Here is a 27,987-nt window from a genome sequence, read left to right as displayed (position 1 = left end):
CCACGGGCAATGTTTTTTGGTCATGACCGCGGGTCACTCACCAGTACATTGCGGTCCATGTAGTCCTTCTCTTTCTCAAAGTCAATGGGGTAGCCATTGGTCGACCAGACGAAGGTTAGGTCCAGCGTGGGATCGCGGAATGCATGGCACTCCATTGTGCCGTTTTCGCCCATGGTGATATCGATGTTTGATGGCTCAAGGGTGATTTTGGTGGGCTCTGAAACGACACAGCGAGGAACAAAATTGCATTTACAACATCTCAACGTCTTGAAAACTCTCACGAAAAAAACCCACTGCTGCGTGAAAGTGTCATGTACCAGCCTCCCTGAACATATGCCGGAATGTGGTGACTAGGGGCTTTTCACAGTAACTTCATTTGAAGCCTACTTGTGACAATAAGCGATTTTCATTTCATTTCATTCATGGAGACAGTTCTCGATAACTGCAGGCAAACACGGGCGGCATTAACCTGAGGTCACAAGGGCGAGAGCTGTGCTGAAGGAGCGACGTGACAGATATCCTCACCATCCCTGCGACAGGATTGTGAGAAATGGGTGAAAAATGTTGGCTGGGATAGACTGAGCGAGAGCGATAGGTTTATGAACAAACTCACATTTGTCCTCTGAAACACCTCATTGGCACCACACTGCTTTTGAATGCTGTCTGTGCCAATAGGGAATCTGTGCACAGCAAGACCCCACAAACAGCTACTGAGTGACTAGTTAAACTGTGCTTATGGTTGATGGAGAAATATTGTCCAGGATACTGGTAAAAAAAATCCAGGATACTGGGAAAACTCCCAGCTCTTGAAATAATGCCATTGGAGTTTTTACATCCATCCGAGTGGGCTGGCACAGCTTCAGTTTGATGCTTCATCTAAAAGGTGGGGGACTGCCTACCAGACAAGGCCCAGGTGGTCTTACCCAGAGAGACTTTCCCAGATTAAATATCCTCTACGAGGCAAGATATAATTATAGAATCCCTACAGTTCAGGAGGCCATTCGGCCCATTGAGTCTGCACCAACCCTCTGAAAGAGCACTCCACCCAAGTCCACTACCCTGCCCTATCCCCATGACCCCCCTAACCTGACCTTCAGACACAAAAGGATAATTTAGCGTGGCCAATCCACCTAACCTGCACATCTTTGGACTGTGGGTGGAAACTGGAGCACCCGGAGGAAACCCACGCACACACACGGGGAGAACGTGCAAACTCCACACGGTCGCCCAGGACCGGAATTGAACCTGGGTCCTGGGCGCAGTGCCAACCACTGTGCCATCATGACGCCCTTATTGAGATGGATTATCTAAACACCTATTGTTCAGGTGGAAGATCATGAACCCCATTATGGACACTGCTATTGAAATCTAAATGAAAGGTATACAGACAAGCTCCTTACTCATTGCCTTTTTAAAATATTAGTGTTGTGTCCAGTTTATGGCACCATGCTTTAGGAAGACTACCAAGGCATTAGACAGGATACAGAAAAGATTCAGGAGCATGCTTCCAGGGATGAGGAACTGCAGTTAGATAGACAGATAGGAGAAGTTTGGACTGCTCCCCTCATGAGAGTGTCGATAGGTAGAAAGTGTTCCCACTGGCGAAAGTGTTCCCACTGGCGAACCAGAGGATTGGAAAAAGGCAATGGTGACATGAAGAAAATCATTTTGTGGTTAGGATCTGGAATGCACTGTCTGAGAAAGTGGGGGAGGCAGATTCATCCTGCCCTTCAAGAGAGAATTGGATCATGATCTGAAGAAACAGTATATGCAGGGCTGTGGGGAAAAGGCAGGGGAGTGGCACCTGGTGAGTTGGTCGCAGCAAGCAGCCACAGGCACAAGGGGCTGAATGAATGGCCTTCCTCTGTGCTGAAACCATATTCTGTTTTAACTATTTTCGACTGTAGCTAATTGCTTCTTTGAAAATTGCCTCTTGTACCCCCATGTTTTTACGTTATAAAGTTTGCATTTTAGTGGGCCTGTTCGAGCTCCCATTTTACTGTGCTTTGACCAAAGGCCATAAAGTATCGGAGCAGAATTAGGCCATTCGGCCCATCCATTCTGCTTTGCCATTCGATCATGGCTGATATGTTTCTCATCCCCATTCTCCTGCCTTCTTCCCATAACCCCTGATCCCCTTTTTAATCAAGAACCTAACTATCTCTGTCTTAAAGACACAGTGATTTGGCCTCCACAGCCTTCTGTGGCAATGAGTTCCGCAGATTCACCATGACTTGGCAGAAGATATTCCTCCTCATCTCAGTTTTAAATGATCATCTCTTTAGTCTGAGGCTGTGCCCTCAGGTTCTAGTTTCTCCTACTAGTGGAAACATCTTCTCCATGTTGTATGTTGGAAAGACCAAGGAACTGATCGACTTCAGGAAGCATAGTACAACCCCCCCCCCCCCATCTACATCAATGGCTCCAAAGTGGAGATGGTCGATAGCTTTAAGTTCCTGGGGGTCACCATCACCAACAGTCTATCCTGATCCATTCACGTTGATGAAACCGTCAAGAAAGCCCTTCCAACGGAAGCTAAAGAAATTTGGCATGTCTGTATCGACTCTCACAAAACTTCTACAGAAGTGCCATGGAGAACATCCTATCCGGCTGCATTATAGTTTGGTATGGCAACTGCTCAGCCAAAGATCACAAGAAACTGCAGAATGTGGTGAACTCAGCCCAACGCATCGCACAAGCTTGCCATCCTCCCATTGATTCTGTCTACACCTCCCGCTGCCTCAGGAAGGCAGACAGCATTGTCAGAGACCCCTCACACCCAGGCTTTACCCTCTTCCAGACCCTTCCATCAGGCAGAAGATACAGAAGTCTGAAGACCCGCACATCCAGACATAGGAACAGCTTCTTCCCCACAGCTACAAGACTCCTCAACGACTCCCCCTCAGACTGATCTGTTCCCTGTAAGAACACTATTCACGACACCCTATGCGGCTCTTGTTTGGCCCTTGTTCCGCACTGTAGCCAATCACTATTTGTTGATGTACCATTGTCAATGTTCTCTGTCAATTATTCTTTTGTCTACTATGTACATACTGTGTACGTTCCCTCGGCCGCAGAAAAAAACTTTTCACTGTACTTCGGTATATGTGACAATAAATATCAATCAATCAATGTTGTTGTGTGTTTCTGCATAATTGGGAAACGGCAGTAAGGAATTTTTATACCATGAATCCCAAACCAACTCAGAGTTAGTACTGGCAAAGAAAGGTTAAACAGACTGAATTTGTATAGTGCCTTTAACATGCCAATCCAAGGAAAGTGATACGAGGAAACATGATGATTAGCCTCATCAAAGAGGTAGGTATTGAGCAGGACAAGAAAGGAAAAGAGAGGTTTAAGGAGGGAATACAAATCTTAGGATCTAAACAGCTGAAGGCTCAGATGCTAATAGTGAGATGAAGGAAATTGGGCATGCACACAACCATAAATCTGGAGGACTGCAGAGTCCTTGGAGGGCTATATGGCTGGAGGCGATCACAGAGATGGGGAAAGGCAAGGCCACGGAGAGATTTGAACACAGGGATGAGAATTTTTAACTCGAAGCTTTGATGGACCGGAAGGCCAATGTAGCTATGGGATGATGGATGAACAGGACTTGGTATGAGGGGCATCTGACAGCTGAGATGATGTTGGATTATCTTATCCAGTGGCCAATTTCTCACAAGTGCCAGCAAAATCTGGGAACACATCATACTGCTAATCTGTCACATGGATGCACTGTAGCTAACTCTATAATTTGTATAAAAGACCATTGTGTTTCTGGCAAGGAAGACAGAGGGGGGCAGTTAGGAAGTGGGTAGGTAAGGGGGAAGAGATGGTGAGAGAAAGATCTGAGGAATGTGCTGAGGTGGGATGGCGGCAGTGAACCTATCAAGAAAGAACATGCTCGGAGTGAAGGGACAATGTTTTACGAATAGTGGGGCCAATGATGTGAATATGTTATTAATTTGCCACATTTTTCATTTAGCTATTTTTTAAGCATGGAAACTCTTTTCTGGAAAGGCTTTTCTGGATCATGAATTTAACTTGATGACTCAGAAACTTCCGTGAAGTGGCAATCATCGTCTGATTGCCGCTTGGCTCCTTTACACTCACCCAGGTCGGGAGGTGCACATTTCTTGCCTGATCTTCCGTGCCTGGCCTAGAGATTAATGTACAGCGCAGTGTGTCAGGTACATTGGAGGGGGCGGGGGGAGGGGGGGGGGGGGCGCGGGGGAGAGAGCTGGGGGGTTGCATAGTTGAGGGGGTGTCAGGCGGTCAAGGGAAGTGCACTGGTCGGAGGAGGGGTTGTTGGCAGCGTAGTCGAGGGTCCAGCGGGAGAGTAGTCATGGGGGTTTGGTGGGTTGGGGAAGAGGGCACGATGTTCAGTACTCTGGTGAGTTAGAAGTGTTTTTTATAATCCTAACTTTTCCTGTAGACTCAGAAACACCCAAAATTCCAGACTTAAATCAGAGTGTCAGATGTTTCCAGGTGCAGGAGACTTGTCCATCAGAAGGTTCAACTTTCCAACGTCCTTGCCTGGGGACGTCCTGGTGGTGTCCCCCCAGTGCACCATCTAGGGTACCTCCAGGAGAACAACCACCCTCCTGGGGAACGGAACATAAATTCTGGATCAATGTTGGAGCAGAGATTGTTCTCAGTGAGCTTTGGGTTCTCCACTTCACAAGTTCAACGTACGGTCCTCTGCAAAGTGCTCTTATCAGGGAGCACCTTGCGCCTTTGCAGCATCAAGACACTGGGAAAGATGCTTGAGCCCTGGAGAGGTTGAGGAGAAGAACCCAGAGACTGATTGCTAACATCAGAGGAATTAAATGTACAGAAAGACCTTCGAAGAAAGAGGCATCTAACAGTCTCATCAGTGGTGTGTATAAGATGGTAGAGGAAAAACAGACCTGGGACACAAATTCAAGTTCCATTTGATTTTGTTGAAATAAGGAAAAATGGAATGTTAGGCTGGTTAGCTGTTACTGTTAGTTAGACCATGAATGGAGTACTGCATATAGTTCTGGGCACCGCACATTAAATACTGACAGCAGTGCAGCAGATTCATTAGACTGTTACGAGGGTTCCAAGGTTTGAATCATGAGGAGAGGTCACACAAATTAGGCTTGTATTCCCTGAAATATCGAAGGTTAAGGGATGATTTGATTGTGTGGTTTTTTTTTAGAATTTTGAAAGGAATTCATGAGGTGGATGGAGAGAAACCTTTTCCATTGGCAAACATACCTAGGACCATGGATTTGACCTTAAAATGAAGCTGGGCCTACATAGGGGAGATGTTCCCTTTACTCTATTGGCTTCACTTCAAACCCTTCATTGGATTCTCCTTCTGAATCACTCCCAACTCTACATGAACCTCAATCTAAATTTGCACCAGTTTGAATTTGTCTCGGAGTTATGTATCAGAAAGTAGCAGATTCCCCAAATCTTTTATCAATTGACCCTTGCGCCAGTTCACCCTTTCGGTTGGGAATTAGATCAAGGGGACATTTGCATTAGCAGATAAGGAAAGATTGATGTTTCAGGGAAAGATATCCAATAACAATTTTTTATTCATAATAAAAGATCCAAGGTCTGGAGTTGAAAATGCCAGTATACCGGGTAAGTCCAACGCCTTGCCCTCCTACCTGTCACGGAAAGAGTGCCAGTGCTGTTTGCTTTTCCTCTGTTGTTCTCTGCAAAGCAGGTGTAGCTTCCCTCATCAGCCTTAGACAGATCGCGAATCTCCAGAGTGCCATTGAACCAAATGGACATCCTAGAATAAATGCAGCACATGACAAATTGCGAAGTTAAGACTATGGAGAATTGATAGTACAGAAACCAACTGGTCGAGGAGTGTTTGTGCTCTATGCAAAACCTCTCCCATTCTACGTCGTCTGACCCAATCAGCATATTTTTCTAATTCTTTTTCCCCCGTGAACCTAACAAGTTTCCCATTAAATGAATCAATAAGGGAGATTTTTAAAATCAAGCATCCCCTTTGAAGAATAAATTAAAAAACTTCACCCCATCTGTGGCATTAAGCTTGGGTCATTTTTACACGAGGCCCCGAAAATGGGCAGGGGGCACACGTGATTAACCCACGCACATTCCTTGTGATTCTTTTTTTAAAAAAATTTTAAATTAAATATTTTATTGAAAATCTTTGGTCAACCAACACAGTACATTGTGCATCCTTTACACAATATTGTAACAACACAAATAACAATGACCTATTTTATAAACAAACAAAAAAAAAAAATGAATAAATAATAAATAACAAAAATGAAAACTAACCCTAATTGGCAACTGCCTTGTCACAAGTAACACTCTCCAAAAATATAATTTAACAGTCCAATATATAATTATCTGTAGCAACGACCTATACATACTATACAGTATATATTAACAACCCTGAGAGTCCTTCTGGTTCCTCCTCCCCCCCCCCCCCACCCCCACCCCTCCTCCCCACCCCCGATCCTGGGCTGCTGCTGCTGCCTTCTTTTTCCCATTCCGTCTATCTTTCTGCGAGGTATTCGACGAACGGTTGCCACTGCCTGGTGAACCCTTGAGCCGACCCCCTTAGGATGAACTTAATCCGCTCTAGCTTTATAAACCCCGCCATGTCATTTATCCAGGTCTCCACCCCCGGGGGCTTGGCTTCTTTCCACATTAGCAATATCCTGCGCCGGGCTACTAGGGACGCAAAGGCCAAAACATCGGCCTCTCTCGCCTCCTGCACTCCCGGCTCTTGTGCAACCCCAAATATAGCCAACCCCCTGCTTGGTTCAACCCGGACTCCTACTACTTTTGAAAGCACCTTTGTCACCCCCATCCAAAACCCCTGTAGTGCCAGGCATGACCAAAACATATGGGTATGATTCGCTGGGCTTCTCGAGCACCTCGCACACCTATCCTCCACCCCAAAAAATTTACTGAGCCGTGCTCCAGTCATATGTGCCCTGTGTAATACCTTAAACTGAATCAGGCTTAGCCTGGCACACGAGGACGACGCGTTTACCCTGCTTAGGGCATCTGCCCACAGCCCCTCCTCGATCTCCTCCCCCAGCTCTTCTTCCCATTTCCCTTTTAGTTCATCTACCATAGTCTCCCCTTCGTCCCTCATTTCCCTATATATATCTGACACCTTACCATCCCCCACCCATGTCTTTGAGATCACTCTGTCCTGCACCTCTTGTGTCGGGAGCTGCGGGAATTCCCTCACCTGTTGCCTCGCAAAAGCCCTCAGTTGCATATACCTGAATGCATTCCCTTGGGGCAACCCATATTTCTCGGTCAGCGCTCCCAGGCTCGCGAACTTCCCATCCACAAACAGATCTTTCAGTTGCGTTATTCCTGCTCTTTGCCACATTCCATATCCCCCATCCATTCCCCCCGGGGCAAACCTATGGTTGTTTCTTATCAGGGACCCCCCCAAGTCTTTTCCCTATGCCGTCTCCACTATCCCCAAATCTTCAGTGTAGCCACCACCACCGGGCTTGTGGTGTAGTTCTTCGGTGAGAACGGCAATGGGGCTGTCACCATAGCCTGTAGGCTAGTCCCCCTACAGGACGCCCTCTCTAATCTCTTCCACGCCGCTCCCTCCTCCTCTCCCATCCACTTACTCACCATTGAAATATTAGCGGCCCAATAATACTCACTTAGGCTCGGTAGTGCCAGCCCCCCCCCCTATCCCTGCTACGCTGTAAGAATCCCTTCCTCACTCTCGGGGTCTTCCCGGCCCACACAAAACCCATGATGCTCTTTTCAATCCTTTTAAAAAAAGCCTTCGTGATCACCACCGGGAGGCACTGAAACACAAAGAGGAATCTCGGGAGGACCACCATCTTAACCGCCTGCACCCTCCCTGCCATTGACAGGGATACCATATCCCATCTCTTGAAATCCTCCTCCATCTGTTCCACCAACCGCGTTAAATGTAACCTATGCAATGTGCCCCAATTCTTAGCTATCTGGATCCCCAGGTAACGAAAGTCCCTTGTTACCTTCCTCAACGGTAGGTCCTCTATTTCTCTACTCTGCTCCCCTGGATGCACCACAAACAACTCACTTTTCCCCATGTTCAATTTATACCCTGAAAAATCCCCAAACTCCCCAAGTATCCGCATTATTTCTGGCATCCCCTCCGCCGGGTCCGCCACGTATAGTAGCAAATCGTCCGCATACAAAGATACCCGGTGCTCTTCTCCTCCCCTAAGTACTCCCCTCCACTTCTTGGAACCCCTCAACGCTATCGCCAGGGGCTCAATCGCCAGTGCAAACAATAATGGGGACAGAGGGCATCCCTGCCTTGTCCCTCTATGGAGCCGAAAATATGCAGATCCCCGTCCATTCGTGACCACGCTCGCCACTGGGGCCCTATACAACAGCTGCACCCATCTAACATACCCCTCTCCAAAACCAAATCTCCTCAACACCTCCCACAAATAATCCCACTCCACTCTATCAAATGCTTTCTCGGCATCCATCGCCACTACTATCTCCGTTTCTCCCTCTGGTGGGGCCATCATCATTACCCCTAACAACCTCTGTATATTCGTGTTCAGCTGTCTCCCCTTCACAAACCCAGTTTGGTCCTCGTGGACCACCCCCGGGACACATTCCTCTATTCTCATTGCCATTACCTTGGCCAGGATCTTGGCATCTACATTTAGGAGGGAAATAGGTCTATAGGACCCGCATTGTAGCGGGTCCTTTCCCTTCTTTAAGAGAAGCGATATCGTTGCTTCAGACATAGTCGGGGGCAGTTGTCCCCTTTCCTTTGCCTCATTAAAGGTCCTCGTCAGTACCGGGGCGAGCAAGTCCACATATTTTCTATAGAATTCGACTGGGAATCCATCCGGTCCCGGGGCGTTTCCCGCCTGCATGCTCCTAATTCCTTTCACCACTTCTTCTACCTCGATCTGTGCTCCCAGTCCCACCCTTTCCTGCTCTTCCACCTTGGGAAATTCCAGCCGATCCAAGAAGCCCATCATTCTCTCCCTCCCATCCGGGGGTTGAGCTTCATATAATTTTTTATAAAATGTCTTGAACACTCCATTCACTCTCTCCGCTCCCCGCTCCATCTCTCCTTCCTCATCCCTCACTCCCCCTATTTCCCTCGCTGCTCCCCTTTTCCTCAATTGGTGTGCCAGCAACCTGCTCGCCTTCTCCCCATATTCGTACTGTACACCCTGTGCCTTCCTCCATTGTGCCTCTGCAGTGCCTGTAGTCAGCAAGTCAAATTCTACATGTAGCCTTTGCCTTTCCCTGTACAGTCCCTCCTCCGGTGCTTCCGCATATTGTCTGTCCACCCTCAAAAGTTCTTGCAGCAACCGCTCCCGTTCCTTACTCTCCTGCTTCCCTTTATGTGCCCTTATTGATATCAGCTCCCCTCTAACCACCGCCTTCAACGCCTCCCAGACCACTCCCACCTGGACCTCCCCATTATCATTGAGTTCCAAGTACTTTTCAATGCACCCCCTCACCCTTAGACACACACCCTTATCTGCCATTAGTCCCATGTCCATTCTCCAGGGTGGGCGCCCTCCTGTTTCCTCCCCTATCTCCAAGTCCACCCAGTGTGGAGCGTGATCCGAAATGGCTATAGCCGTATACTCCGTTCCCCTCACCTTCGGGATCAATGCCCTACCCAGCACAAAAAAGTCTATTCGCGAGTAGACTTTATGGACATAGGAGAAAAACGAGAACTCCTTACTCCTAGGTCTGCTAAATCTCCACGGGTCTACACCTCCCATCTGCTCCATAAAATCTTTAAGTACCTTGGCTGCTGCCGGCCTCCTTCCAGTCCTGGACTTCGACCTATCCAGCCCTGGTTCCAACACCGTATTAAAATCTCCCCCATTATCAGCTTTCCCATCTCTAGGCCCGGAATGCGTCCTAGCATCCGCCTCATAAAATTGGCATCATCCCAGTTCGGGGCATATACGTTTACCAAAACCACCGTCTCCCCCTGTAGTTTGCCACTCACCATCACGTATCTGCCCCCGTTATCCGCCACTATAGTCTTTGCCTCGAACATTACCCGCTTCCCCACTAATATAGCCACCCCCCTGTTTTTCGCATCTAGCCCCGAATGGAACACCTGCCCCACCCATCCTTTGCGTAGCCTAACCTGGTCTATCAGTTTCAGGTGCGTTTCCTGTAACATAAACACATCTGCCTTAAGTTTCTTAAGGTGTGCGAGTACCCGTGCCCTCTTTATCGGCCCGTTCAGCCCTCTCACGTTCCACGTGATCAGCCGAGTTGGGGGGCTTCCTACCCCCCCCCCCCTTGTCGATTAGCCATCACCTTTTTCCAGCTCCTCACCCGGTTCCCACGCAGCTGTATCTCCCCCAGGCGGTGCCCCCCCGCCCATCCTCTCCCATACCAGCTCCCCCCTCTCCCCAGCAGCAGCAACCCAGTAATTCCCCCCTCCCACCCCCCCGCTAGATCCCCCGCTAGCGTAATTACTCCCCCCATGTTGCTCCCAGAAGTCAGCAAACTCTGGCTGACCTCGGCTTCCCCCCGTGACCTCGGCTCGCACCGTGCGACGCCCCCTCCTTCCTGCTTCTCTATTCCCGCCATGATTATCATAGCGCGGGAACCAAGCCCGTGCTTCTCCCTTGGCCCCGCCCCCAATGGCCAACGCCCCATCTCCTCCACCTCCCCTCCTCCCCCCATCACCACCTGTGGGAGAGAGAAAAGTTACCACATCGCAGGATTAGTACATAAAACCCCTCTTTGCCCCCCACATTCCCACCACTTTGTTCGAACGTTCTTTTTAATAACCCGCTCATTCCAGTTTTTCTTCAACAATAAAAGTCCACGCTTCATCTGCCGTCTCAAAGTAGTGGTGCCTCCCTCGATATGTGACCCACAGTCTTGCCGGTTGCAGCATTCCAAATTTTATCTTCTTTTTATGAAGCACCGCCTTGGCCCGATTAAAGCTCGCCCTCCTTCTCGCCACCTCCGAACTCCAGTCTTGATAAACGTGGATCACCGCGTTCTCCCATTTACTGCTCCGAGTTTTCTTCGCCCATCTAAGGACCATTTCTCTATCCTTAAAACGGAGGAATCTCACCACTATGGCTCTGGGAATTTCTCCTGCTCTCGGTCCTCGCGCCATCACTCGGTATGCTCCCTCCACCTCCAACGGACCCGCCGGGGCCTCCGCTCCCATTAACGAGTGCAGCATCGTGCTCACATATGCCCCGACGTCCGCTCCCTCCACACCTTCAGGAAGACCAAGAATCCTCAGGTTGTTTCTCCTTGCGTTGTTTTCCAGTGCCTCCAACCTTTCCACACATCGTTTCTGATGTGCCTCCTGCGTCTCCGTCTTCACCACCAGGCCCTGTATATCGTCCTCATTCTCGGCTGCCTTTGCCTTCACGACCCTAAGCTCCCGCTCCTGGGTCTTTTGTTCCTCCTTTAGCCCTTCGATCGCCTGTAGTATCGGGGCCAACAGCTCTTTCTTCATTTCCTTTTTGATCTCTTCCACACAGCATTTCAAGAACTCTTGTTGTTCAGGGCCCCATGTTAAACTGCCACCTTCCGACGCCATCTTGGTTTTTGCTTGCCTTCCTTGCCGCTGTTCTAAAGGATCCACTGCAATCTGGCCACTCTCTCCTTTTTCCATCCGTATCCAGGGGGGATTCCCTTCTGGTTTACCGCACAGTGTTTTTAGCCGTCAAAATTGCCGTTGGGGCTCCTATCGAGAGCCCAAAAGTCCGTTTCACAGGGAGCTGCCGAAACGTGCGACTCAGCTGGTCATCGCCGCACCCGGAAGTCCATTCCTTGTGATTCTAACAGCAAGCAAATCTCCTGCTGCCTGCAAACCTACATAATAATCGTGTACAGTGCTGAATGTGCTGTTTAGCAGTTGCACATCTCAGCAAAGGTTCTAAGATCGTACAAGGCTGGTGTGAATTAAAATTAGCCTATATTGCTGAAAGTCAGCCCAAATCTCTTAAAGGGGTGGTGCATTCAGCTTAAGCATTTTCACCACGTTCACCCTATCTACATACCTGTAATTAAAAGTCTAATGATGACCATGAAATCATTGTTGATTGCCATAACAAAACAGTAAGAAGTCTTACAACACCAGGTTAAAGTCCAACAGGTTTGTTTAAAATCACTAGCTTTCGGAGCGCTGCTCCTTCGTCAGGAAGGAACAGTGCTCCGAAAGCTAGTGATTTTAAACGAACCTGTTGGACTTTAACCTGGTGTTGTAAGACTTCTTACTGTGCTCACCCCAGTCCAACACCGGCATCTCCACACCGTGGCCATAACAAAACACAGCTAGTTCACTAATGTCCTTTAGGGAAGCCCTCACCTGGTCTGGCCTATATGTGACTCCAGATTCACAACTATGTGGCTGACAATGCCCTCTGAAGTGGCTTGGCAAGTCACTCAGTTGTATCAAAACCGCTAAAAAGTCTAGAAGGAAAGAAATCGGATGGACGAAATGACATCAACCTAGGTACATGAAACTACAATGGCAGACCCTGCCCTGTCAACCCTGCAACTAACATCTTGGGGCCTATGCCAAAATTGGGAGAGCTGTTTCACAGACTAGTCAAGAACAGCCTGCCATTCTCAAGGCATCGTACCTTATAGACAACATCCAGACATTATCAGCTTCCCTGGGTGTGTTCTGTCCCACTATTTGTCAAAAGGTACAGAAGGAGGACAAGTAGTGACCGAAAAATATCACATTAGTGAATATTTTGAATACTCAATGACCATGTCAGCACTATGCAGCAAGAAATAATCATCATGATTCAGTAGTGCTATCCAAGTTAAATCCACATTCTTATTTCGACACTAGCGCACACACATTGGGAGCAATTTAATGGTCTCGTCGCGTCCGACTTGGTGAAGCAAGGAGGCTGCTGAATCTCACAAGAGGCCTCCCGCGACATTCACGATACTCGAAGCGCCTCGCGAGATTTAATGAGATCTCGCGCAATGGCGAGATCCAGATGAACATATTTAAGTGAGCCATTAGGATCATTTTAAATATGTCTGTGCTATATTGACCCGGTGCCTGGGAACTAACTGCCTTGCCTGGAAGTCTGCTCTCTGGCGCCGTTTAGCACAAAGGAAGATCTGGCATAACAGCACCTTTGGGGGGGGGGTCCCAGCCTTTAGAGACCCCCCGGGAGGTCGGGCTCTGGGCAGTGGTACATTGGAACACCTGCTGGCACCAGGTTCCCTTGGTACTGCTGCCTGACACCTTGGCACTGCCACCCAGGCACTTCCAGGGTGCCAAGGTAGCACTGCTAGGTGGCAGGGGCACTGCCAGGGTGTTGGGCTGGCAGTGCCAAGGTGCCCAGGTGCCAGGTTGTCCATGCCAGGGATCGGGCCCAAGAGTGCCTTGCCCATAAGTGGTGGGGTGAGGTAGGGGGGCTTGAGGACCCCCTAAGAAGCAAGTTGGGGGCAGAGGGGAGCCCGGGGGGGGGTGGGGGGGGGGGGGGGAGAGAGAGGAAGTTGGGGGGGGGGGGGGGGGGAGAGAGGCCACCACGATGGAGTGGCTGAGGGGGGTCGAAAGATTGAGGTGCCACTTTCGAGTTGAGCTCGTCAGTGCAGGAAATGATTTAAGTGTGGCCTCGCAGGGGCCAAAAAAAAGTAAAGTCCCATTAAATAGCGGTGTTCTCCACGCTGCAGGTGCTGACGAACACCCCGCTAAACGTGCCCAAAATGAGATTCTTCCTCTCTCGTTAAATCACATCCATTATTTCTGTGAAGCTAAACAGTATTTTCTATTCCATCAGAATAAACATGCACAGGAATTTCCAACCAGGAGATTGGTCAGGATTGTAATTACTACTTGTTGCTAACCACAGTAGCCTCAGAGCATTAAGCCTCATCCTGTCACTTGGCAGCTGATGGCAATCTACAGTGATGCCTGTTGTCATGCAGTTGATAGGAGCATTGCACTGAAGCTGAGTGCTGTACCCCAATCAAAACACAGGGCTTTCGGGAGAGAAAAGGCAAGGAAATAAAGAGAAACCAGTACACGGCTGACAGGGTGGTCTGCACTCCAGGGGCCTGTACCTACCTTTCTACCACCACATTGCTAGACCATGGCAACCTTCTTCTCTCTGTTAGATTTTCAATGCTTCCCTCCTCCTCTGCTAAATTATGTATCCTCCATCTCCTTCTGCTAAATTTGCCTCGTTACCACGTCCTTTTGCCTTGTAACATAACTGCTTTTGCCATTTAATCATTTCAACCTTGTCTCAGTCCTTTGCAATGTTTGTCCCCTCCACCCCCAATCATTTCCATGGCTCTGAATCTCTAACACTTCTGAAAAAAGTCATTGATCTGGAATGGTGACTCCCTCTCTTTCTGCAGTTGCTGCCAAGTCTGCTGAGAATGTCCGCCATTTTCTATCTTTATACTTCAGAAAACAGGGGCGGGATTCTCCCAACGGGCGGCTAAGTGTCGACGTCGGAGTAAAAACACAAGTGCTTTACTCTGGCATCGGTGCCCGGAGATTTCCGCCCCAGGTCTGCTGTGCTTGCACATTCCCCATTCACACTCCAAGGAGCTCCTCTCTAACTTGGAACTGTCTCGGTCACTTATTACTGCAGCTTGGCTGAAACAACCTTCGCACATTGACTGACGTTATTCACCTGTTGTCCAGCATGCTTTAGAAAAAGAACAAGAAAATCCAAGCGCAACTTGTTCGAATGCAACACTCTCATCTCCAACCGCCCTCTGACTTTCCAGTCTCTCCTCCCTTGATTTGCTCAGTGATCGATAGGGGTTCTAGTGCTCGACAGGCTGTGATTTTCCCTCCCGGAAAGCCGACTGGACAGAATATGCAAGTAACCAAGTGGAAAATCGCTACCCAAGCTCTGAACTGAATTGATAATTTGGGGATAGAAGTTTGTCTTTGATGGTCATGTTAAGTGAGCATTATCGTAACAATCAGGCAACAAATTCTGCTTATGTTCAATTGTATTGAAGACAATGCAACTGAATACCAGCTGGGAATATATCAAGTGGCATATTTGATGATGCCCTTTTTGCTCTGCTGCCCAGGACATACCCCAAGACATACATTGAGCTCCTTACCTTAACAGATACTGAGTGAATCCAGTACCCATCAGTTCTACTTCCAAACAGCCACAGGCTGAAGTGCATCTTCAACTAGACTCAAAAAGCTTGACGCAATCCAATCCAAATCAAAGCAACCCACTGACTGGCACCTAATCCACTACCCTAAACATTCACTCCATCCACGACCTGTGCACGACCTGTGTTCCATCTACAACTCATAATGGCTTCCTCAATGGCGTTGTCCAAATCCACAACCACTACGTCCAGGAAGGACAAGGGCAGCAGGTGCATGGAAACATCGCCACCTATCGGTTCCCCTCCAAGCCACCCGCCAACCTGACTTGGAAATTAGACTGGCATGCCTTCACTGTCACCTGGTCAAAATCCTGAAACACCTGTGGGAAAAACACCACCACATGGACTGTGGAAGCTCTAAAGTGTGGCTATCACCTCCTCAAGGGCAATTAGGGATGGGCAAGAAATGCTGGCCTAGCCAGCGAGACCCATAGCGGTGAACTAATAAAATAACAAATACAATTGCTTGAGTTGAGAAGATTGCAAGCTGCCCAGTCCAGATATTGCGCACAACTTGCAAAGTCTGGAGATCTGGATGTCACAAAGCATGGTGATCACCCCATCCGCAGGGTAATCGACTTCACTGACCTTGAATTATTCTTGATAAGCTCAGTTCCTTTACTCCACACGAAGGTTGGCTTGGGAGCAGCCTTGGGTCGGCACTCAATTAGCACTTTGCCTCCCCTGGCTCCCAACAGCTTCTTCTTTACTGGGTTCAGCCGAAAGTCTGGTTCAGAAGCTGAAGGAAAACACAGAACGGGATCAGAAAAACACAGCCATTGAAAATATAAACGTTATTTCCACAAAACATTTCTTTCACCTTACATCAAATTTACTTGCCCTCCGAATACCATAGTTTGCTTTTAATTTTAGCCACCGGGGTGGAGAGCAGAGAAGACACTGCCTTGCTCTGTAAACTAAACCACAAGAGCAGGAGTAGATCCTTCAATCTCTCGAGTCTGCTCAGCCATTCAATTAGATAATAATTCATCTACACTGCAATGCCACATATCTCCCTCACCATTAAACCTTTACTCACACCAGCAATGACACACACCCTGACTGCATTGTGAACCACGGACAGAGAGGCATGCAGAAATTCACCAAGTCCCAAACACACGGGCCGGGATTCTCCGAGCCCGCGCCGGGTGGGAGAATCGGCAGAGGGGCGCGGGAATCCTGCCACGCCTTCCCAATCGGCGCCAACCAGGCCCGCACGGTCACGGCGGCGCCGGTTGGGGGCCGTTGAAAATGGCCCCCACGCTCGGTGGGCCGAATGCCCGCCGAGTCCCGCCGCCATGGTTTACATATGGTCCCACCCGCCGGGACCTCAGGGCTCTGGCTGCAGGAGGGGGGGGCGGGAGGATCCGACACCGGGGGGGGCGCCTCCACGGGGGCCAGGCCCCCAATCGGGGACTAACGGTCGGCGGGCGCGCTCATTCCGGGGATTCCATAGGCTCATTCACGGCCTATGTTCCTCCGCGCAGGGCCCCTGCAGGTCTTCGACATGGTGCGCGGGGGTCGGCAACCATGCGCATGCGCCGGCGTAGAGATGGCCATCGCGTGCACCCGCGACGGCCGTGGCGTGCATGCGCGGAAGCGTGCCGGCCGTGCAGGGCTTGCTTTCGGCGCCGGAGCAGCGCACAACACTGCGCCGTTCTAGCCCCCAAAGAAGAGGAGAGTTACTGGGCCTGGAGGCCCATTGACGCCGGCGTCACTCGCGCCGGTTTTGACGCCAGCGTCAACACTTGGCCGGGATATCGGAGAATCCCAGTCCCAATCTCTCCCCCATGGGAACATCAGAATCTTTGATCTTTGATCCCCTGCATCCCTTCTTGGAAATACATCGCTGTTCTTTCATTGTCAGTGGGGTCAAAATCCTGGAATTCCCTCCCTAACAGCACTATGGATGCAGCTTCATTGCACAGACTGCAGCAGTTCAACAAGGCTGCTCACCTTGTTGAGCAGGGTCAAGGGTCATGAGGGATGGGCAACAGGTTTGGCATTGCCGGAAATGCCTACATCCTATAAATAACTTTTTTAAAAAAGAGGTGGTTTCACCACCCTTTCAGGCAGCGCATTCCAGATCATCATCACGTGCTGTGTCAGGGCTGGTAGAGCTTGGTTGGCTGGACAGCTTGTTCGTCATGCAGAGCAAGGCCAACACCACCGATGCAACTCTAGTACCTTGTGAGTTTATTCATGAAGGCCCTGCCTTCTCAAACTTGCCCCTCGCCTGAGGTGTGGTGATCCTTAGGTTAAACCACCACCAGTCAGCTCCTCCCCCTCAAAGGGGAAATAGCCTCTGGTCATCTGGGACTATGGTGATTTTTACAAACATTTTTTTTACTTGCTGCTTCCTGTGTAAAAAAAACTAGGCATCTCGGCTATTTTGATAATTATTTGAAATTTGTATCTTCTGGTGACCAACTCTCCTGCCGGTTGAACCAATCTCACCTCGCTTACTCTGTCAAATGCTATCATAATTTTGAACGCCTCTATTAAATCAGCCCTTAAACGTCTCTGCTCTACGAAGAACAATCCCGGCATCTCTGAGATCTCCAACATAAACTGAAGTCCTTCATCTCTGGCATCTTTGTGATACATCATCTTTTTTTAAATGATAATATTTATTGTCACAAGTACGCTTACATTAACACCGCAATGAAGTTACTGTGAAAAGCCCCCAGTCCCGCACTCCGGTGCCTGTTCGGGTACACCGAGGGAAAATTCAGAATGCCCAATTCACCTAACAAACACGTCTTTCGGGACTTGTGGGAAGAAACCGGAGCACCCGGAGTAAACCCACCCAGACACGGAGAACATGCAGACTCCACACAGACAGTGACCCAAGGTGGGAATCGAACCTGGGACACGGGAGCTGAGAAGGAGCAATGCTAACCACTATGCTACCACGCTCCACATCCTTTCAGAACTCTCGACGTCCATTTTGAAGTGCGCTGCCCTGTACTGACCGCAATATTTCAGTTGAGGCCTACCCAACGATCTAGAAAGGTCTTACATAGCCTAAAATAAAAATGCAAAAATCATGTACTGAACTCAAGGACCGAGTGCCGTTCGGAATACCAACCCAAAACTTTCAACTCAGCATTAGAATATAAGGAGCCATGCTTGTTCTCCGTCACACACTGGTACATTCCGGAATCTTGCAGGATCAGTCGGGAAATTCGCAGCTCCCCTCGGCTCATTCGGAATCGGGCCTGCACATGTTTGAAACAAACACATAGCTGAAAAAGCAAACCTTTCGACATTTAATCTAAAACTTCACCAAACTTTTCGATTGGTCTCAGCAACGCACTGAAGAGGATATCGTTTTCAAAGACCTGGAGAAGGAAAGAGGCAAATATTTAAGCTTGCGAGAAAAGCAAAGTCGCTGGTTACGCGCTCGAGACATTCTTGCAGACTGAGCAAGAGGAAAGAAAAGGACTTCTCTAGGACCGAAACAAAGATTGAGAAGCAGCAAGGCATCATTTAGAGTCAATAGCCAACACGATACAGGCTGTGCAAGGGAGTCAGGCATCGTTTATCTTTTTTGCTGCGAAGACGTGCGCATGCGACCACTGAAAACTGTGGAAATCACAGCGAGAGCACGAGCACAGCTTTCGTACCCCGGATACTATTTCCCCATTCCGGAACCATCTGTACATGGGCTGGGGTTTGCCTCCTGCTTCACAGCGCCAGATGAGGTCACTCCCGATGTCCTGCATAGTGTCGTTGATAGCCTCGATCCAGTAAGGATGAGCTGGGGAGAGACACAAGCTACAAGTTAGAATGAGGCACCTGCGGCATTGAATAACTTCACTCACAAAAATACGTCAAATTGAAGAAGAACAACAAAAGAGACTTGTCAATGTATAAATTAAGTCCCATCTATTCTCACAACATCTCTTTCAGTTCCACATTTTCTTTTTTTAAAAAATATTTTTCTTGGTGTTTTCCAGTTTTTACAGGGTAACAGTTCATGTGTATCTGATATTTACAAACATGTTTGTGTCTTATATACAACGGTTTTTACACGCGGTCCCGCCCCACCCCCCATTCCCTTCATAGAATTTACAGTGCAGAAGGAGGCCATTCGGCCCATCGAGCTTGCACCGGCTCTTGGAAAGAGCACCCTACCCAAGGTCAGCACCTCCACCCTATCCCCAGAACCCAGCAACCCCACCCAACACTAAGGTCACTTTTGGACACTAAGGGCAATTGATCATGGCCAATCCACCTAACCTGCACATCTTTGGACTGTGGGAGGAAACCGGAGCACCCGGAGGAAACCCACGCACACACGGGGAGGATGTGCAGACTCCGCACAGACAGTGACCCAACCCGGAATCGAACCTGGGACTCTGGAGCTGTGAAGCAATTGTGCTATCCACAATGCTACCGTGCGGCCCTTTGTTGGTAGTTTAGTTCCCCTCTTGGTGTTGCCGTCTGCCCTGGGCGCCACGTATTGTGCTCCGCTTCCTTCTGCTATTGTTGGGCGTAGCCAGAGGTTCTGTGAACTGGAGGCACAGAGCCCGAAGGTTTCTGCCCAAATTCCAGTGGCCAATCATGAGTGCTCCTGGGAAAACTTATTGTTGGGGAGGGGCGGGGGCTGCGTGGCTCTTCCCCTCCACCCCTTGTCCCCATGCTTCATTTTGTGCTTCCCTTGGGTTCCTCCCCTCCCCATTCCATAGTTTCCCCAATTACCACATCACTTTGCCTTGCACCATTCTCATTTTTGTCTTTTAGTCTCTGATACCATCCCCATCCTATTATCACAGACCTCCTCCCCACCCCTTGTTCTTTCCACCCCACCCCCTCTGTGCACTTGAACCCCTTCATTTCTGTTGACTCCTCACTAACCTATACACTGTTAAATCTCCATCTGTTCTATTCAAAGATTATCACCCTGAAATGCTACCTCTGTTTCACTCTCTCTGCACAGCTATTGCCTGAGCGAATGTCTCCAGCACTTTCTGTTTCTATTTCAAATTTGTTTTGATCTTGCATTGATTAATTCTGACTGATTCTTCACTTTGCTTTTGTTAGAGACACAAAACCCATGCAAGCAGAATGCAGCATTCGGTATCAAAGAAACCCGTTCATCATTCAAGAGGCAGCCAGGGCTTGTTAACATGGGCGAGAGTCTCGAGGGGCAACTGTTAGATTCTCTGAAAGAATAACCTTCTTCGTTTGTCCCTGCCCTGACTTCCCTTCAACATCTGTCAATGAAGCTTAACTTTTACTTTCCATTAACTGAGAGTCAAGAACAGCAGTATTATTGGGCTTAGTCCGAAGTTTTCTGCCCAAGTTCCAGTGGCCAATCACGAGTGCGCCTGGGAAAAAGCAGCAATTCTCTAACATGGGGCTGGTTTCTCTGTCAAGCGTTGATGCCAACGCAGAATCCGTGGACTTTTACGACAGAAAACCGGGCGCCACACCTGGACCGATTCTGCTACCATTGAGGGGCTAGCACCAATGCCCCTTGGAACGCAATTGATTCCAATGAAAAACGGCGTGGGAATCGTGGAGTCCACGGAGAATACCGGGTCGGGCCCGCTAATGAACTGGAAATGGTGTCTACTCTACTTGCGGATCGGGACTCGGGAGGCTGACAAGTTGCAGCCTACACGACACGTGGCACCAAGTTCAAAATGGTCTGTTAGCGGTGTGTGCAGCTGCATGGCTGCCGTGTCGGCTGCGGCAATGGCGATCCATGCCCGTCCACCCTGTCTCCGCAGCCCACCTCCTGGCAACCCCCCACAACGTCCCCCCCCGGCCTTGGCAGAGGTCCCCCGGCCAGGGGCACAAACTGTCAGCAAACTATGGCGATGTTGGGGGGGGGCCTGCATGGCCCTTCCCCCTTCCCCATGCTTTGAACCCCCTCTCGCTCCCTCAGCAACCGCCACGCCGGTCTCCCTGTTTTTAAAGGCACAAGTGAACCACGCCGTTGGGAACTCGGCCCATCGAAGGCGGAGAATCGCAGAGGCCCCGGAGAATCCGGGTCGGGTCCGCTAATGATATTCGAACGGTGTCTACTCTACCTGCGGACTGAAACGCATTGACGCCGTTTTCAAGGTGACAGAGAATCACGATTTGGCGTCAATTCAGCACCTGCTGCAATTTTAGCATCGGAAGCTATTCTCCGCCCAATCGCATTTCCCGATTTCGGCATTGGTTAATGGAGAATCCTGGCCATGGTTTTTACTGAACCCTGGGACCAACCAGGTGAACCCCCATGTTCCATTTTCTTTCCTGCCCAAGTGTCAAATACAGGTTGATAAACACTGGCTTAATGTTGGCTAATTACATTAAATCACCAACTGAGAGAGGGAGAGAAATACAAATTGGGAGAGAGGGAGAAACACAAATGGAGAGAGAGAAGGAAACACAAACTGGGAAAGAGTGAAACAAACTGGGGGAGAGAGAAACATGAATTGAGGGAGAGGGAGAGAAACACAAACTCGGAGAGAAACACAAACTGAGGGAGAGAGGAAAACAAACTGGAGGATAATCATAAATTGGGGGCGAGAGAAACACAAACTGGGGCAGGGAGGTAGAAACAAAAGCTACGGCAGGGAGAGAGAAACACATGCCGTGTGAGAGAGATAGAGAGAGAAACAAAAACTGGGAGAGAGAAATACAAACTGAGAGAGCAATGTGCAGAGAGGAACACAAACTAAGAGAGCAACGGAGAGTAACACAAACTGGAAGATGGAGAGAGAGAGAGAAACAAACTGGGGGAGGAACAGAAACACAAACTGGAGGACAAAGAGAGAGAGGAACACAAACTGGGGAGGAAGAGAGAGAGAAACACAAACTGGGGAGGAAGAGAGAGAGAAACACAGACTGGGGGAGGAAGAGAGAGAGAAACACAAATTGGGGGAGGAAGAGAGAGAAACACAAACTGGGGAGGAACAGAAACACAAACTGGGGGACAAAGAGAGAGAGAAAAACACAAACTGGGGAAGAGGAGAGAGAGAAACGCAAACTGGGGAGGAAGAGAGAGAGACACACAAACTGGGGAGGAAGAGAGAGAAAAAAACACAATCTTGGGGACAAGGAGAGAGAGAAACACAAACTGGGCAGGAATAGAGAGAGAGAAACACAAACTGGGGAGGAAGAAAAAGAGAAACACAAACTGGGGAGGAAGAGAGAGAGAAACACAAACTGGGAGAGGAAGAGAGAGAGAAACACAAACTGGGGGAGAGAGAAACACAAACTGGGGGAGGAAGAGAGAGGGAAACACAAACTGGGGGAGAGAGAAACACAAACTGGGGGAGGAAGAGAGAGAGAAATCACAAACTGGGGGAGAGAGAAACACAAACTGGAGGAGGAAGAGAGAGAGAAACACAAACTGGGGAGAGAGAAACACAAACTGTGGGAGGAAGAGAGAGAGAGAAACACAAACTGGGAGAGGAAGAGAGAGAGAGAAACACAAACTATGAAGGAAGAGAGAGAGAAACACAAACTGGGGAGAGAGAAACACAAACTGGGGGAGGAAGAGAGAGAGAAATACAAACTGGGGGAGAGAGAAACACAAACTGGGGGAGGAAGAGAGAGAAACACAAACTGGGGAGGAAGAGAGAGAGAAAAACACAAACTGGGGAGGAAGAGAGAGAAACACAAACTGGGGAGGAACAGAAACACAAACTGGGGGACAAAGAGAGAGAGAAAAACACAAACTGGGGAAGAGGAGAGAGAGAAACGCAAACTGGGGAGGAAGAGAGAGAGACACACAAACTGGGGAGGAAGAGAGAGAAAAAAACACAATCTTGGGGACAAGGAGAGAGAGAAACACAAACTGGGCAGGAATAGAGAGAGAGAAACACAAACTGGGGAGGAAGAAAAAGAGAAACACAAACTGGGGAGGAAGAGAGAGAGAAACACAAACTGGGAGAGGAAGAGAGAGAGAAACACAAACTGGGGGAGAGAGAAACACAAACTGGGGGAGGAAGAGAGAGGGAAACACAAACTGGGGGAGAGAGAAACACAAACTGGGGGAGGAAGAGAGAGAGAAATCACAAACTGGGGGAGAGAGAAACACAAACTGGAGGAGGAAGAGAGAGAGAAACACAAACTGGGGAGAGAGAAACACAAACTGTGGGAGGAAGAGAGAGAGAGAAACACAAACTGGGAGAGGAAGAGAGAGAGAGAAACACAAACTATGAAGGAAGAGAGAGAGAAACACAAACTGGGGAGAGAGAAACACAAACTGGGGGAGGAAGAGAGAGAGAAATACAAACTGGGGGAGAGAGAAACACAAACTGGGGGAGGAAGAGAGAGAAACACAAACTGGGGAGGAAGAGAGAGAGAAAAACACAAACTGGGGAGGAAGAATGAGAATTACAAATTGGGGCAGGGAGAGAGACAGGGAGAAGAACACAAACTACAGGAGGGAGAGAGATAGAAAAACACAAACTGCGGGATGGAGGGAGAGAGAAAGGAACATAAAAATGCGGAGGGAAGACACTTGTCATCCTGCAATGTGCATCATTATACAATGTGTTTTATTCTGGGAGTTTTCAGGCAATTTAACAAATTCTCACATTACTGAATCAGGGCTTCAATCAGTGGGAGAGATATTTTGAAAGGCTGCACAATAACATCATTATCAAATACGTTTTTGTTGAATTGAGGAAGCTAGTAGCAACAGCAGAGATAGTTGTTTAAATATTACCTATTGTTATAACATGCCTGCTTACCATTGGCTGGGGACTAATGACAATCCCACAATCCTGTGGGAGTATGAGCTCCCCCAATGAGGGGGCGGAGAAATCATTAGCAGACTCCCTGTATAAATAAAGCTGGCCAGTTTGGAACCAGCAGGAAGGAGTAAGCGAGGTTGCTACTGTTGTGTGTGTGTATATATGTGTTATTGTAAATAAATGTTATTTCTTTGTATCCTTGAAACTTGTGTGGATTCTTCATGGCCCTCACAAAACTGGCGATGAGGGTTAAAGTGAATAGCTGAATACACTGCTGGAGCCACCTCCCTGGATTTTTGTTGGATACAGGTTGGAAGTTGTTTTCTATTACACCATGCCTCTGTACGGACGTTTGGATGTTTTTGATGCTGCGCTGGAAAGCTGGAACCAGTGTGCACAACGGATGCGTTACTATTTCCGGGCAAACAATATCACCGAAAACAAGCGGCAGGTGGTCATATTGCTCACCGCCTGCAGCCCGCATACGTTTGGGGTGATTAGGTGCCTTACGTACCCAGCTGCGCTGGACACCAAAACGTTTGATGAACTTGTGAATTTAGTGGGGCAGCATTTTAACCCAACCCCGTCCACGATAGTCCAACGTTACCGCTGAGAGGACACAGGAGAATCCCTTGCCAACTGTCTGTCCAGGCTATGCAGGATTGCGGAGTACTGTGACTATGGTGAGACCTTGTCAGAAATATTACGCGACCGTTTGGTTTGCGGTATTAACAATGTGGCCATCCAGAGAAAGTTGTTAGCTCCGTCAACATTGACTTTTCAACAGGCCATTCAAATAGTATTGGCCCGAGAGAGCGCAGAACGAGGAGTGCAGGGGATACAGCGAATGGCATGCCTTGTGGCGCAACCCCTTCCGTCCGAAAACGTCCCCCCGCACTCCTGCGGTACCTTAGGCGAGACGACGTCCGGTTCGACGGCAGTAGCCGTCGGACATCCCTCCCCGAAGGGAGCCTTCTCCAGAACCAATGGATGAGGAGCCATGTCCGTGTCAGACTTGTAGGCGCCGACCCTGTCGCGGACGCCGGTCCTGGGGGCGGCAGAGGCGCCGTCGTTCCAACCGAAACTGGGACCAGCCCAGGGGCCGTACCTTCCATGTGGGTGAACCTGCGGCGACTACTCCTGAGGACGTGGAGACGGAGGACGACTGCCTGCAGCTGCATTGTGTGGCAGCTCCCCGTGTGGCCCCCATTAAGGTGACAGTACGGGTCAATGGTCACCCGCTTGAGATGGAGTTGGACACTGGCGCAGCGGTCTCTGTGATCGCCCAGAGGACATTCGACCGCATCAAGCAGGCGATACAGACCCTTACATTAACCGACACACAGGCCAGGTTGGCCACCTACACGGGGGAACCATTGGACATTGCAGGAACTATGATGACCCCTGTTGTTTATGGATGCCAGGAGGGGTGTTTCCCACTTATCGTGGTGCGCGGCCATGGGCCCAGCCTGTTGGGTCAGGACTGGTTGCGCCATTTGCGGTTGCAGTGGCAGCACATCCTCCAAACAGTTTCTGGAGGGTTGACTGAGGTGCTGGACGATACCCAGATGTATTCCAGCCTGGTGTGGGAAAATAAAAGGGGCCATAGCCTGTATCCAAGTCAAACCAGGAGCCACGCCGCGCTATTTCCGGGCGCGCCCGGTGCCTTACGCCTTGCTCGAGAAGGTAGAAGTGGAGCTCACTCGTTTGGAAACTTTGGGTATTATCAGGCCCGTCCGTTTCGCTGACTGCAGCACCAATTGTACCTGTAATGAAGCCAGATGCCACAGTTCGCTTGTGCGGCGACTATAAACTTACAATGAATACGGCTTCCCGACTAGACCGATATCCAATGCCTCGCATAGAGGATCTCTACGCAAAGCTTGCAGGTGGACTCTCGTTCACAAAATTAGATATGAGTCACGCCTACCTGCAGTTGGAGCTGGACCCTGCCTCCCGACCATATGTAACGATTAATACACACCGGGGCCTGTATGAATATTCACGTTTGCCCTTTGGAGTATCCTCTGCCGGCGCTTTTTTTCAATGCGTTATGGAGGGCATTTTGAGAGGTTTACCGCGTGTCGCTGTCTACTTAGATGACGTTTTGATCACAGGGATGTCGGAGCAGGAACATTTGGAGAATCTGGAGGCTGTCCTTAGACGCTTTTCGGAGACTGGAGTCCGTTTACGTCACACAAAGTGAGTCTTTTAAGCGAAGGAAGTAGTCTACCTGGGTTATCGGGTGGACCGCGAAGGTTTGCACCCCGTCGCAGAGAAGGTCCGCGCGATTCAACAGGCCCCCGCCCCGACTGACACTTTGCATCTTCGTTCTTTTCTCGGCCTCGTAAACTATTACGGGAAGTACCGCCCCAATCTGGCAACTACGCTGGCCCCATTGCATCTTCTGCTAAAGAAAAATCACACCTGGGTTTGGGGACAGCCGCAAGAAACCGCTTTCCGCCGGGTAAAACAACAATTGGCGTTGTCTGGGTTACAAACCCACTATGATCCTGGAAAGCCTTTGCTCGTCACATGTGATGCATCCCCGTATGGTATTGGGGCCGTCCTGTCCAACAAGATGGAGAACGGAGCCGAGTGGCCGATAGCTTTCGCTTCCGGCACATTGACTGCAGCGGAAAAGAAGTACACGCAGATCGAGAAGGAGGGCCTGGCAGTGGTCTTTGCGGTGAAACATTTCCACCAGTACGTGTAAGGCCGCCACTTCACCTTCGTGACTGATCACAAGCCTCTGCTGGGACTTTTCAGAGAGGATAAGCCAATACCGCCCATTGCTTCCGCACGGATCCAGCGCTGGGCTTTGTTGCTCGCTGCATACGAGTATTCTCTGGAGCACAAACCAGGAACGCAGATAGCGAATGCTGATGCACTGAGCCGATTGCCTTCATCACCCAGCCCCATTTTGACCCCCATGACCGGTGAGGTGGTTGCAACCCTAGATTTTATGGACACCTTGCCTGTCACGGCATCACAGATCCGTGAGTGGACCCAGACGGAGCCAGTCCTGTCAAAGGTTCGACACATAGTCCTGTATGGTGGGCAGCATAGACAGCTCCCAGGCGAGTTGCGGGCATTTTCCTCCAAGCTGCCAGAATTCAGGGTGTGTAAGGTTTTCGGGCAATTCGGCCCTTTTGGAGAAACCCAGAGACTGTAAACTGACTTTCCAGCCAAGGGAACAGAACCAGTTTTCCCAGCAGGCTTGGCCCGCTGAGCTGAGTAGGGACATAAACACATAAATATTTGCAAACACCCCCCTAGGAGCTACAAGGAAGAAGGAGCCAGACAACAAGATAACATCAAAACACAGACAAAGGGGCACGGGAATACACAGGAGGCTTGCATGCAAGCAGGACAATGGGATGGTCATAGCCCCATGCAAATGTAAATGACCTGGCCTCCACCAGAGCAGAATCCAATTAACACCCCATCAACATAGCGAGGTGAGAATAGCAGCCATCTCCGGAGCAGCTGGAAGACACTGAAATTCTCCACAGAAGAGCCTAACCTCGTTAAACTAGAAATCAGACTGTCTGAGTCCAGCATATTGCGCTGGAAAAGCCCCTAGAAAATCAGCAGGAGCTACCGGCAGAAAAACCAAGTTGGAGGCGGACCTGGGGGAGGTACTCCAATCTTGACAGAAGCTGCCGGCAGAAACTCACTGGGAGGAGGGGGGCGGAGCCAGCGCCAAATTCAAATCGCGCAGGTCTGCCTAGCTGGAAGAAGCGGACCTGCAAGGGATACCCGGAAACATAAAGCTCTGACCGGCTCAAAGGGGGCGGGACCAGCGGGAACTTTAAAAACCTACCTTTTCAAGGCAAAAGGGGCTGGCCGATCACAGAACAAAGCCAGGTATAACTATATAAAAGGGGCTGTGTTTTCGAGTAGGGGTCTGTTCGTTCGTGGCTCGACCTCTGCACCCCTGACTTGACCTCTGCAGCCTGTGACCGTAAGTACTCCGCAGCAGCTTACGAAACTCCCTTGATTTTAATAGTGGTTGAGGCTTTGGGGAAGGGAACTTGTTTTGTGCCTGTGATATTGCTAAAAGCTGTGTAAGCATAAGAATTTTCGTTGTGTCCGCTATATTACTTTTGAATAGACATAGTGTATATTAGAG

At 49.4% G+C, this 27,987-nt stretch overlaps 1 protein-coding gene across 11 annotated transcripts in view; it reads right to left on the bottom strand.

The window, feature by feature from the left end:
• Positions 1 to 27,987, bottom strand: part of LOC140396152 (contactin-1-like) — a 1,065,645-nt gene that overhangs the window by 497,913 nt on the left and 539,745 nt on the right. For all 11 annotated transcript variants that reach the window (XM_072484363.1, XM_072484362.1, XM_072484364.1 and 8 more), the window contains 5 exons: positions 18,774 to 18,907; positions 18,236 to 18,365; positions 15,733 to 15,883; positions 5,649 to 5,776; positions 42 to 217 (listed from right to left, as the gene is read on the bottom strand). In XM_072484363.1, the coding sequence (XP_072340464.1) occupies positions 42 to 217; positions 5,649 to 5,776; positions 15,733 to 15,883; positions 18,236 to 18,365; positions 18,774 to 18,907 (719 nt within the window). The remainder of the gene's footprint in view (positions 1 to 41; positions 218 to 5,648; positions 5,777 to 15,732; positions 15,884 to 18,235; positions 18,366 to 18,773; positions 18,908 to 27,987) is intronic.

Source organism: Scyliorhinus torazame, chromosome 19 (genome assembly GCF_047496885.1).
Source record: "Scyliorhinus torazame isolate Kashiwa2021f chromosome 19, sScyTor2.1, whole genome shotgun sequence".
Lineage (NCBI taxonomy): Eukaryota > Metazoa > Chordata > Chondrichthyes > Carcharhiniformes > Scyliorhinidae > Scyliorhinus > Scyliorhinus torazame.
Note: the sequence above shows the minus strand (reverse complement) of the source record. Positions and strands in the feature narration are given on the sequence as shown.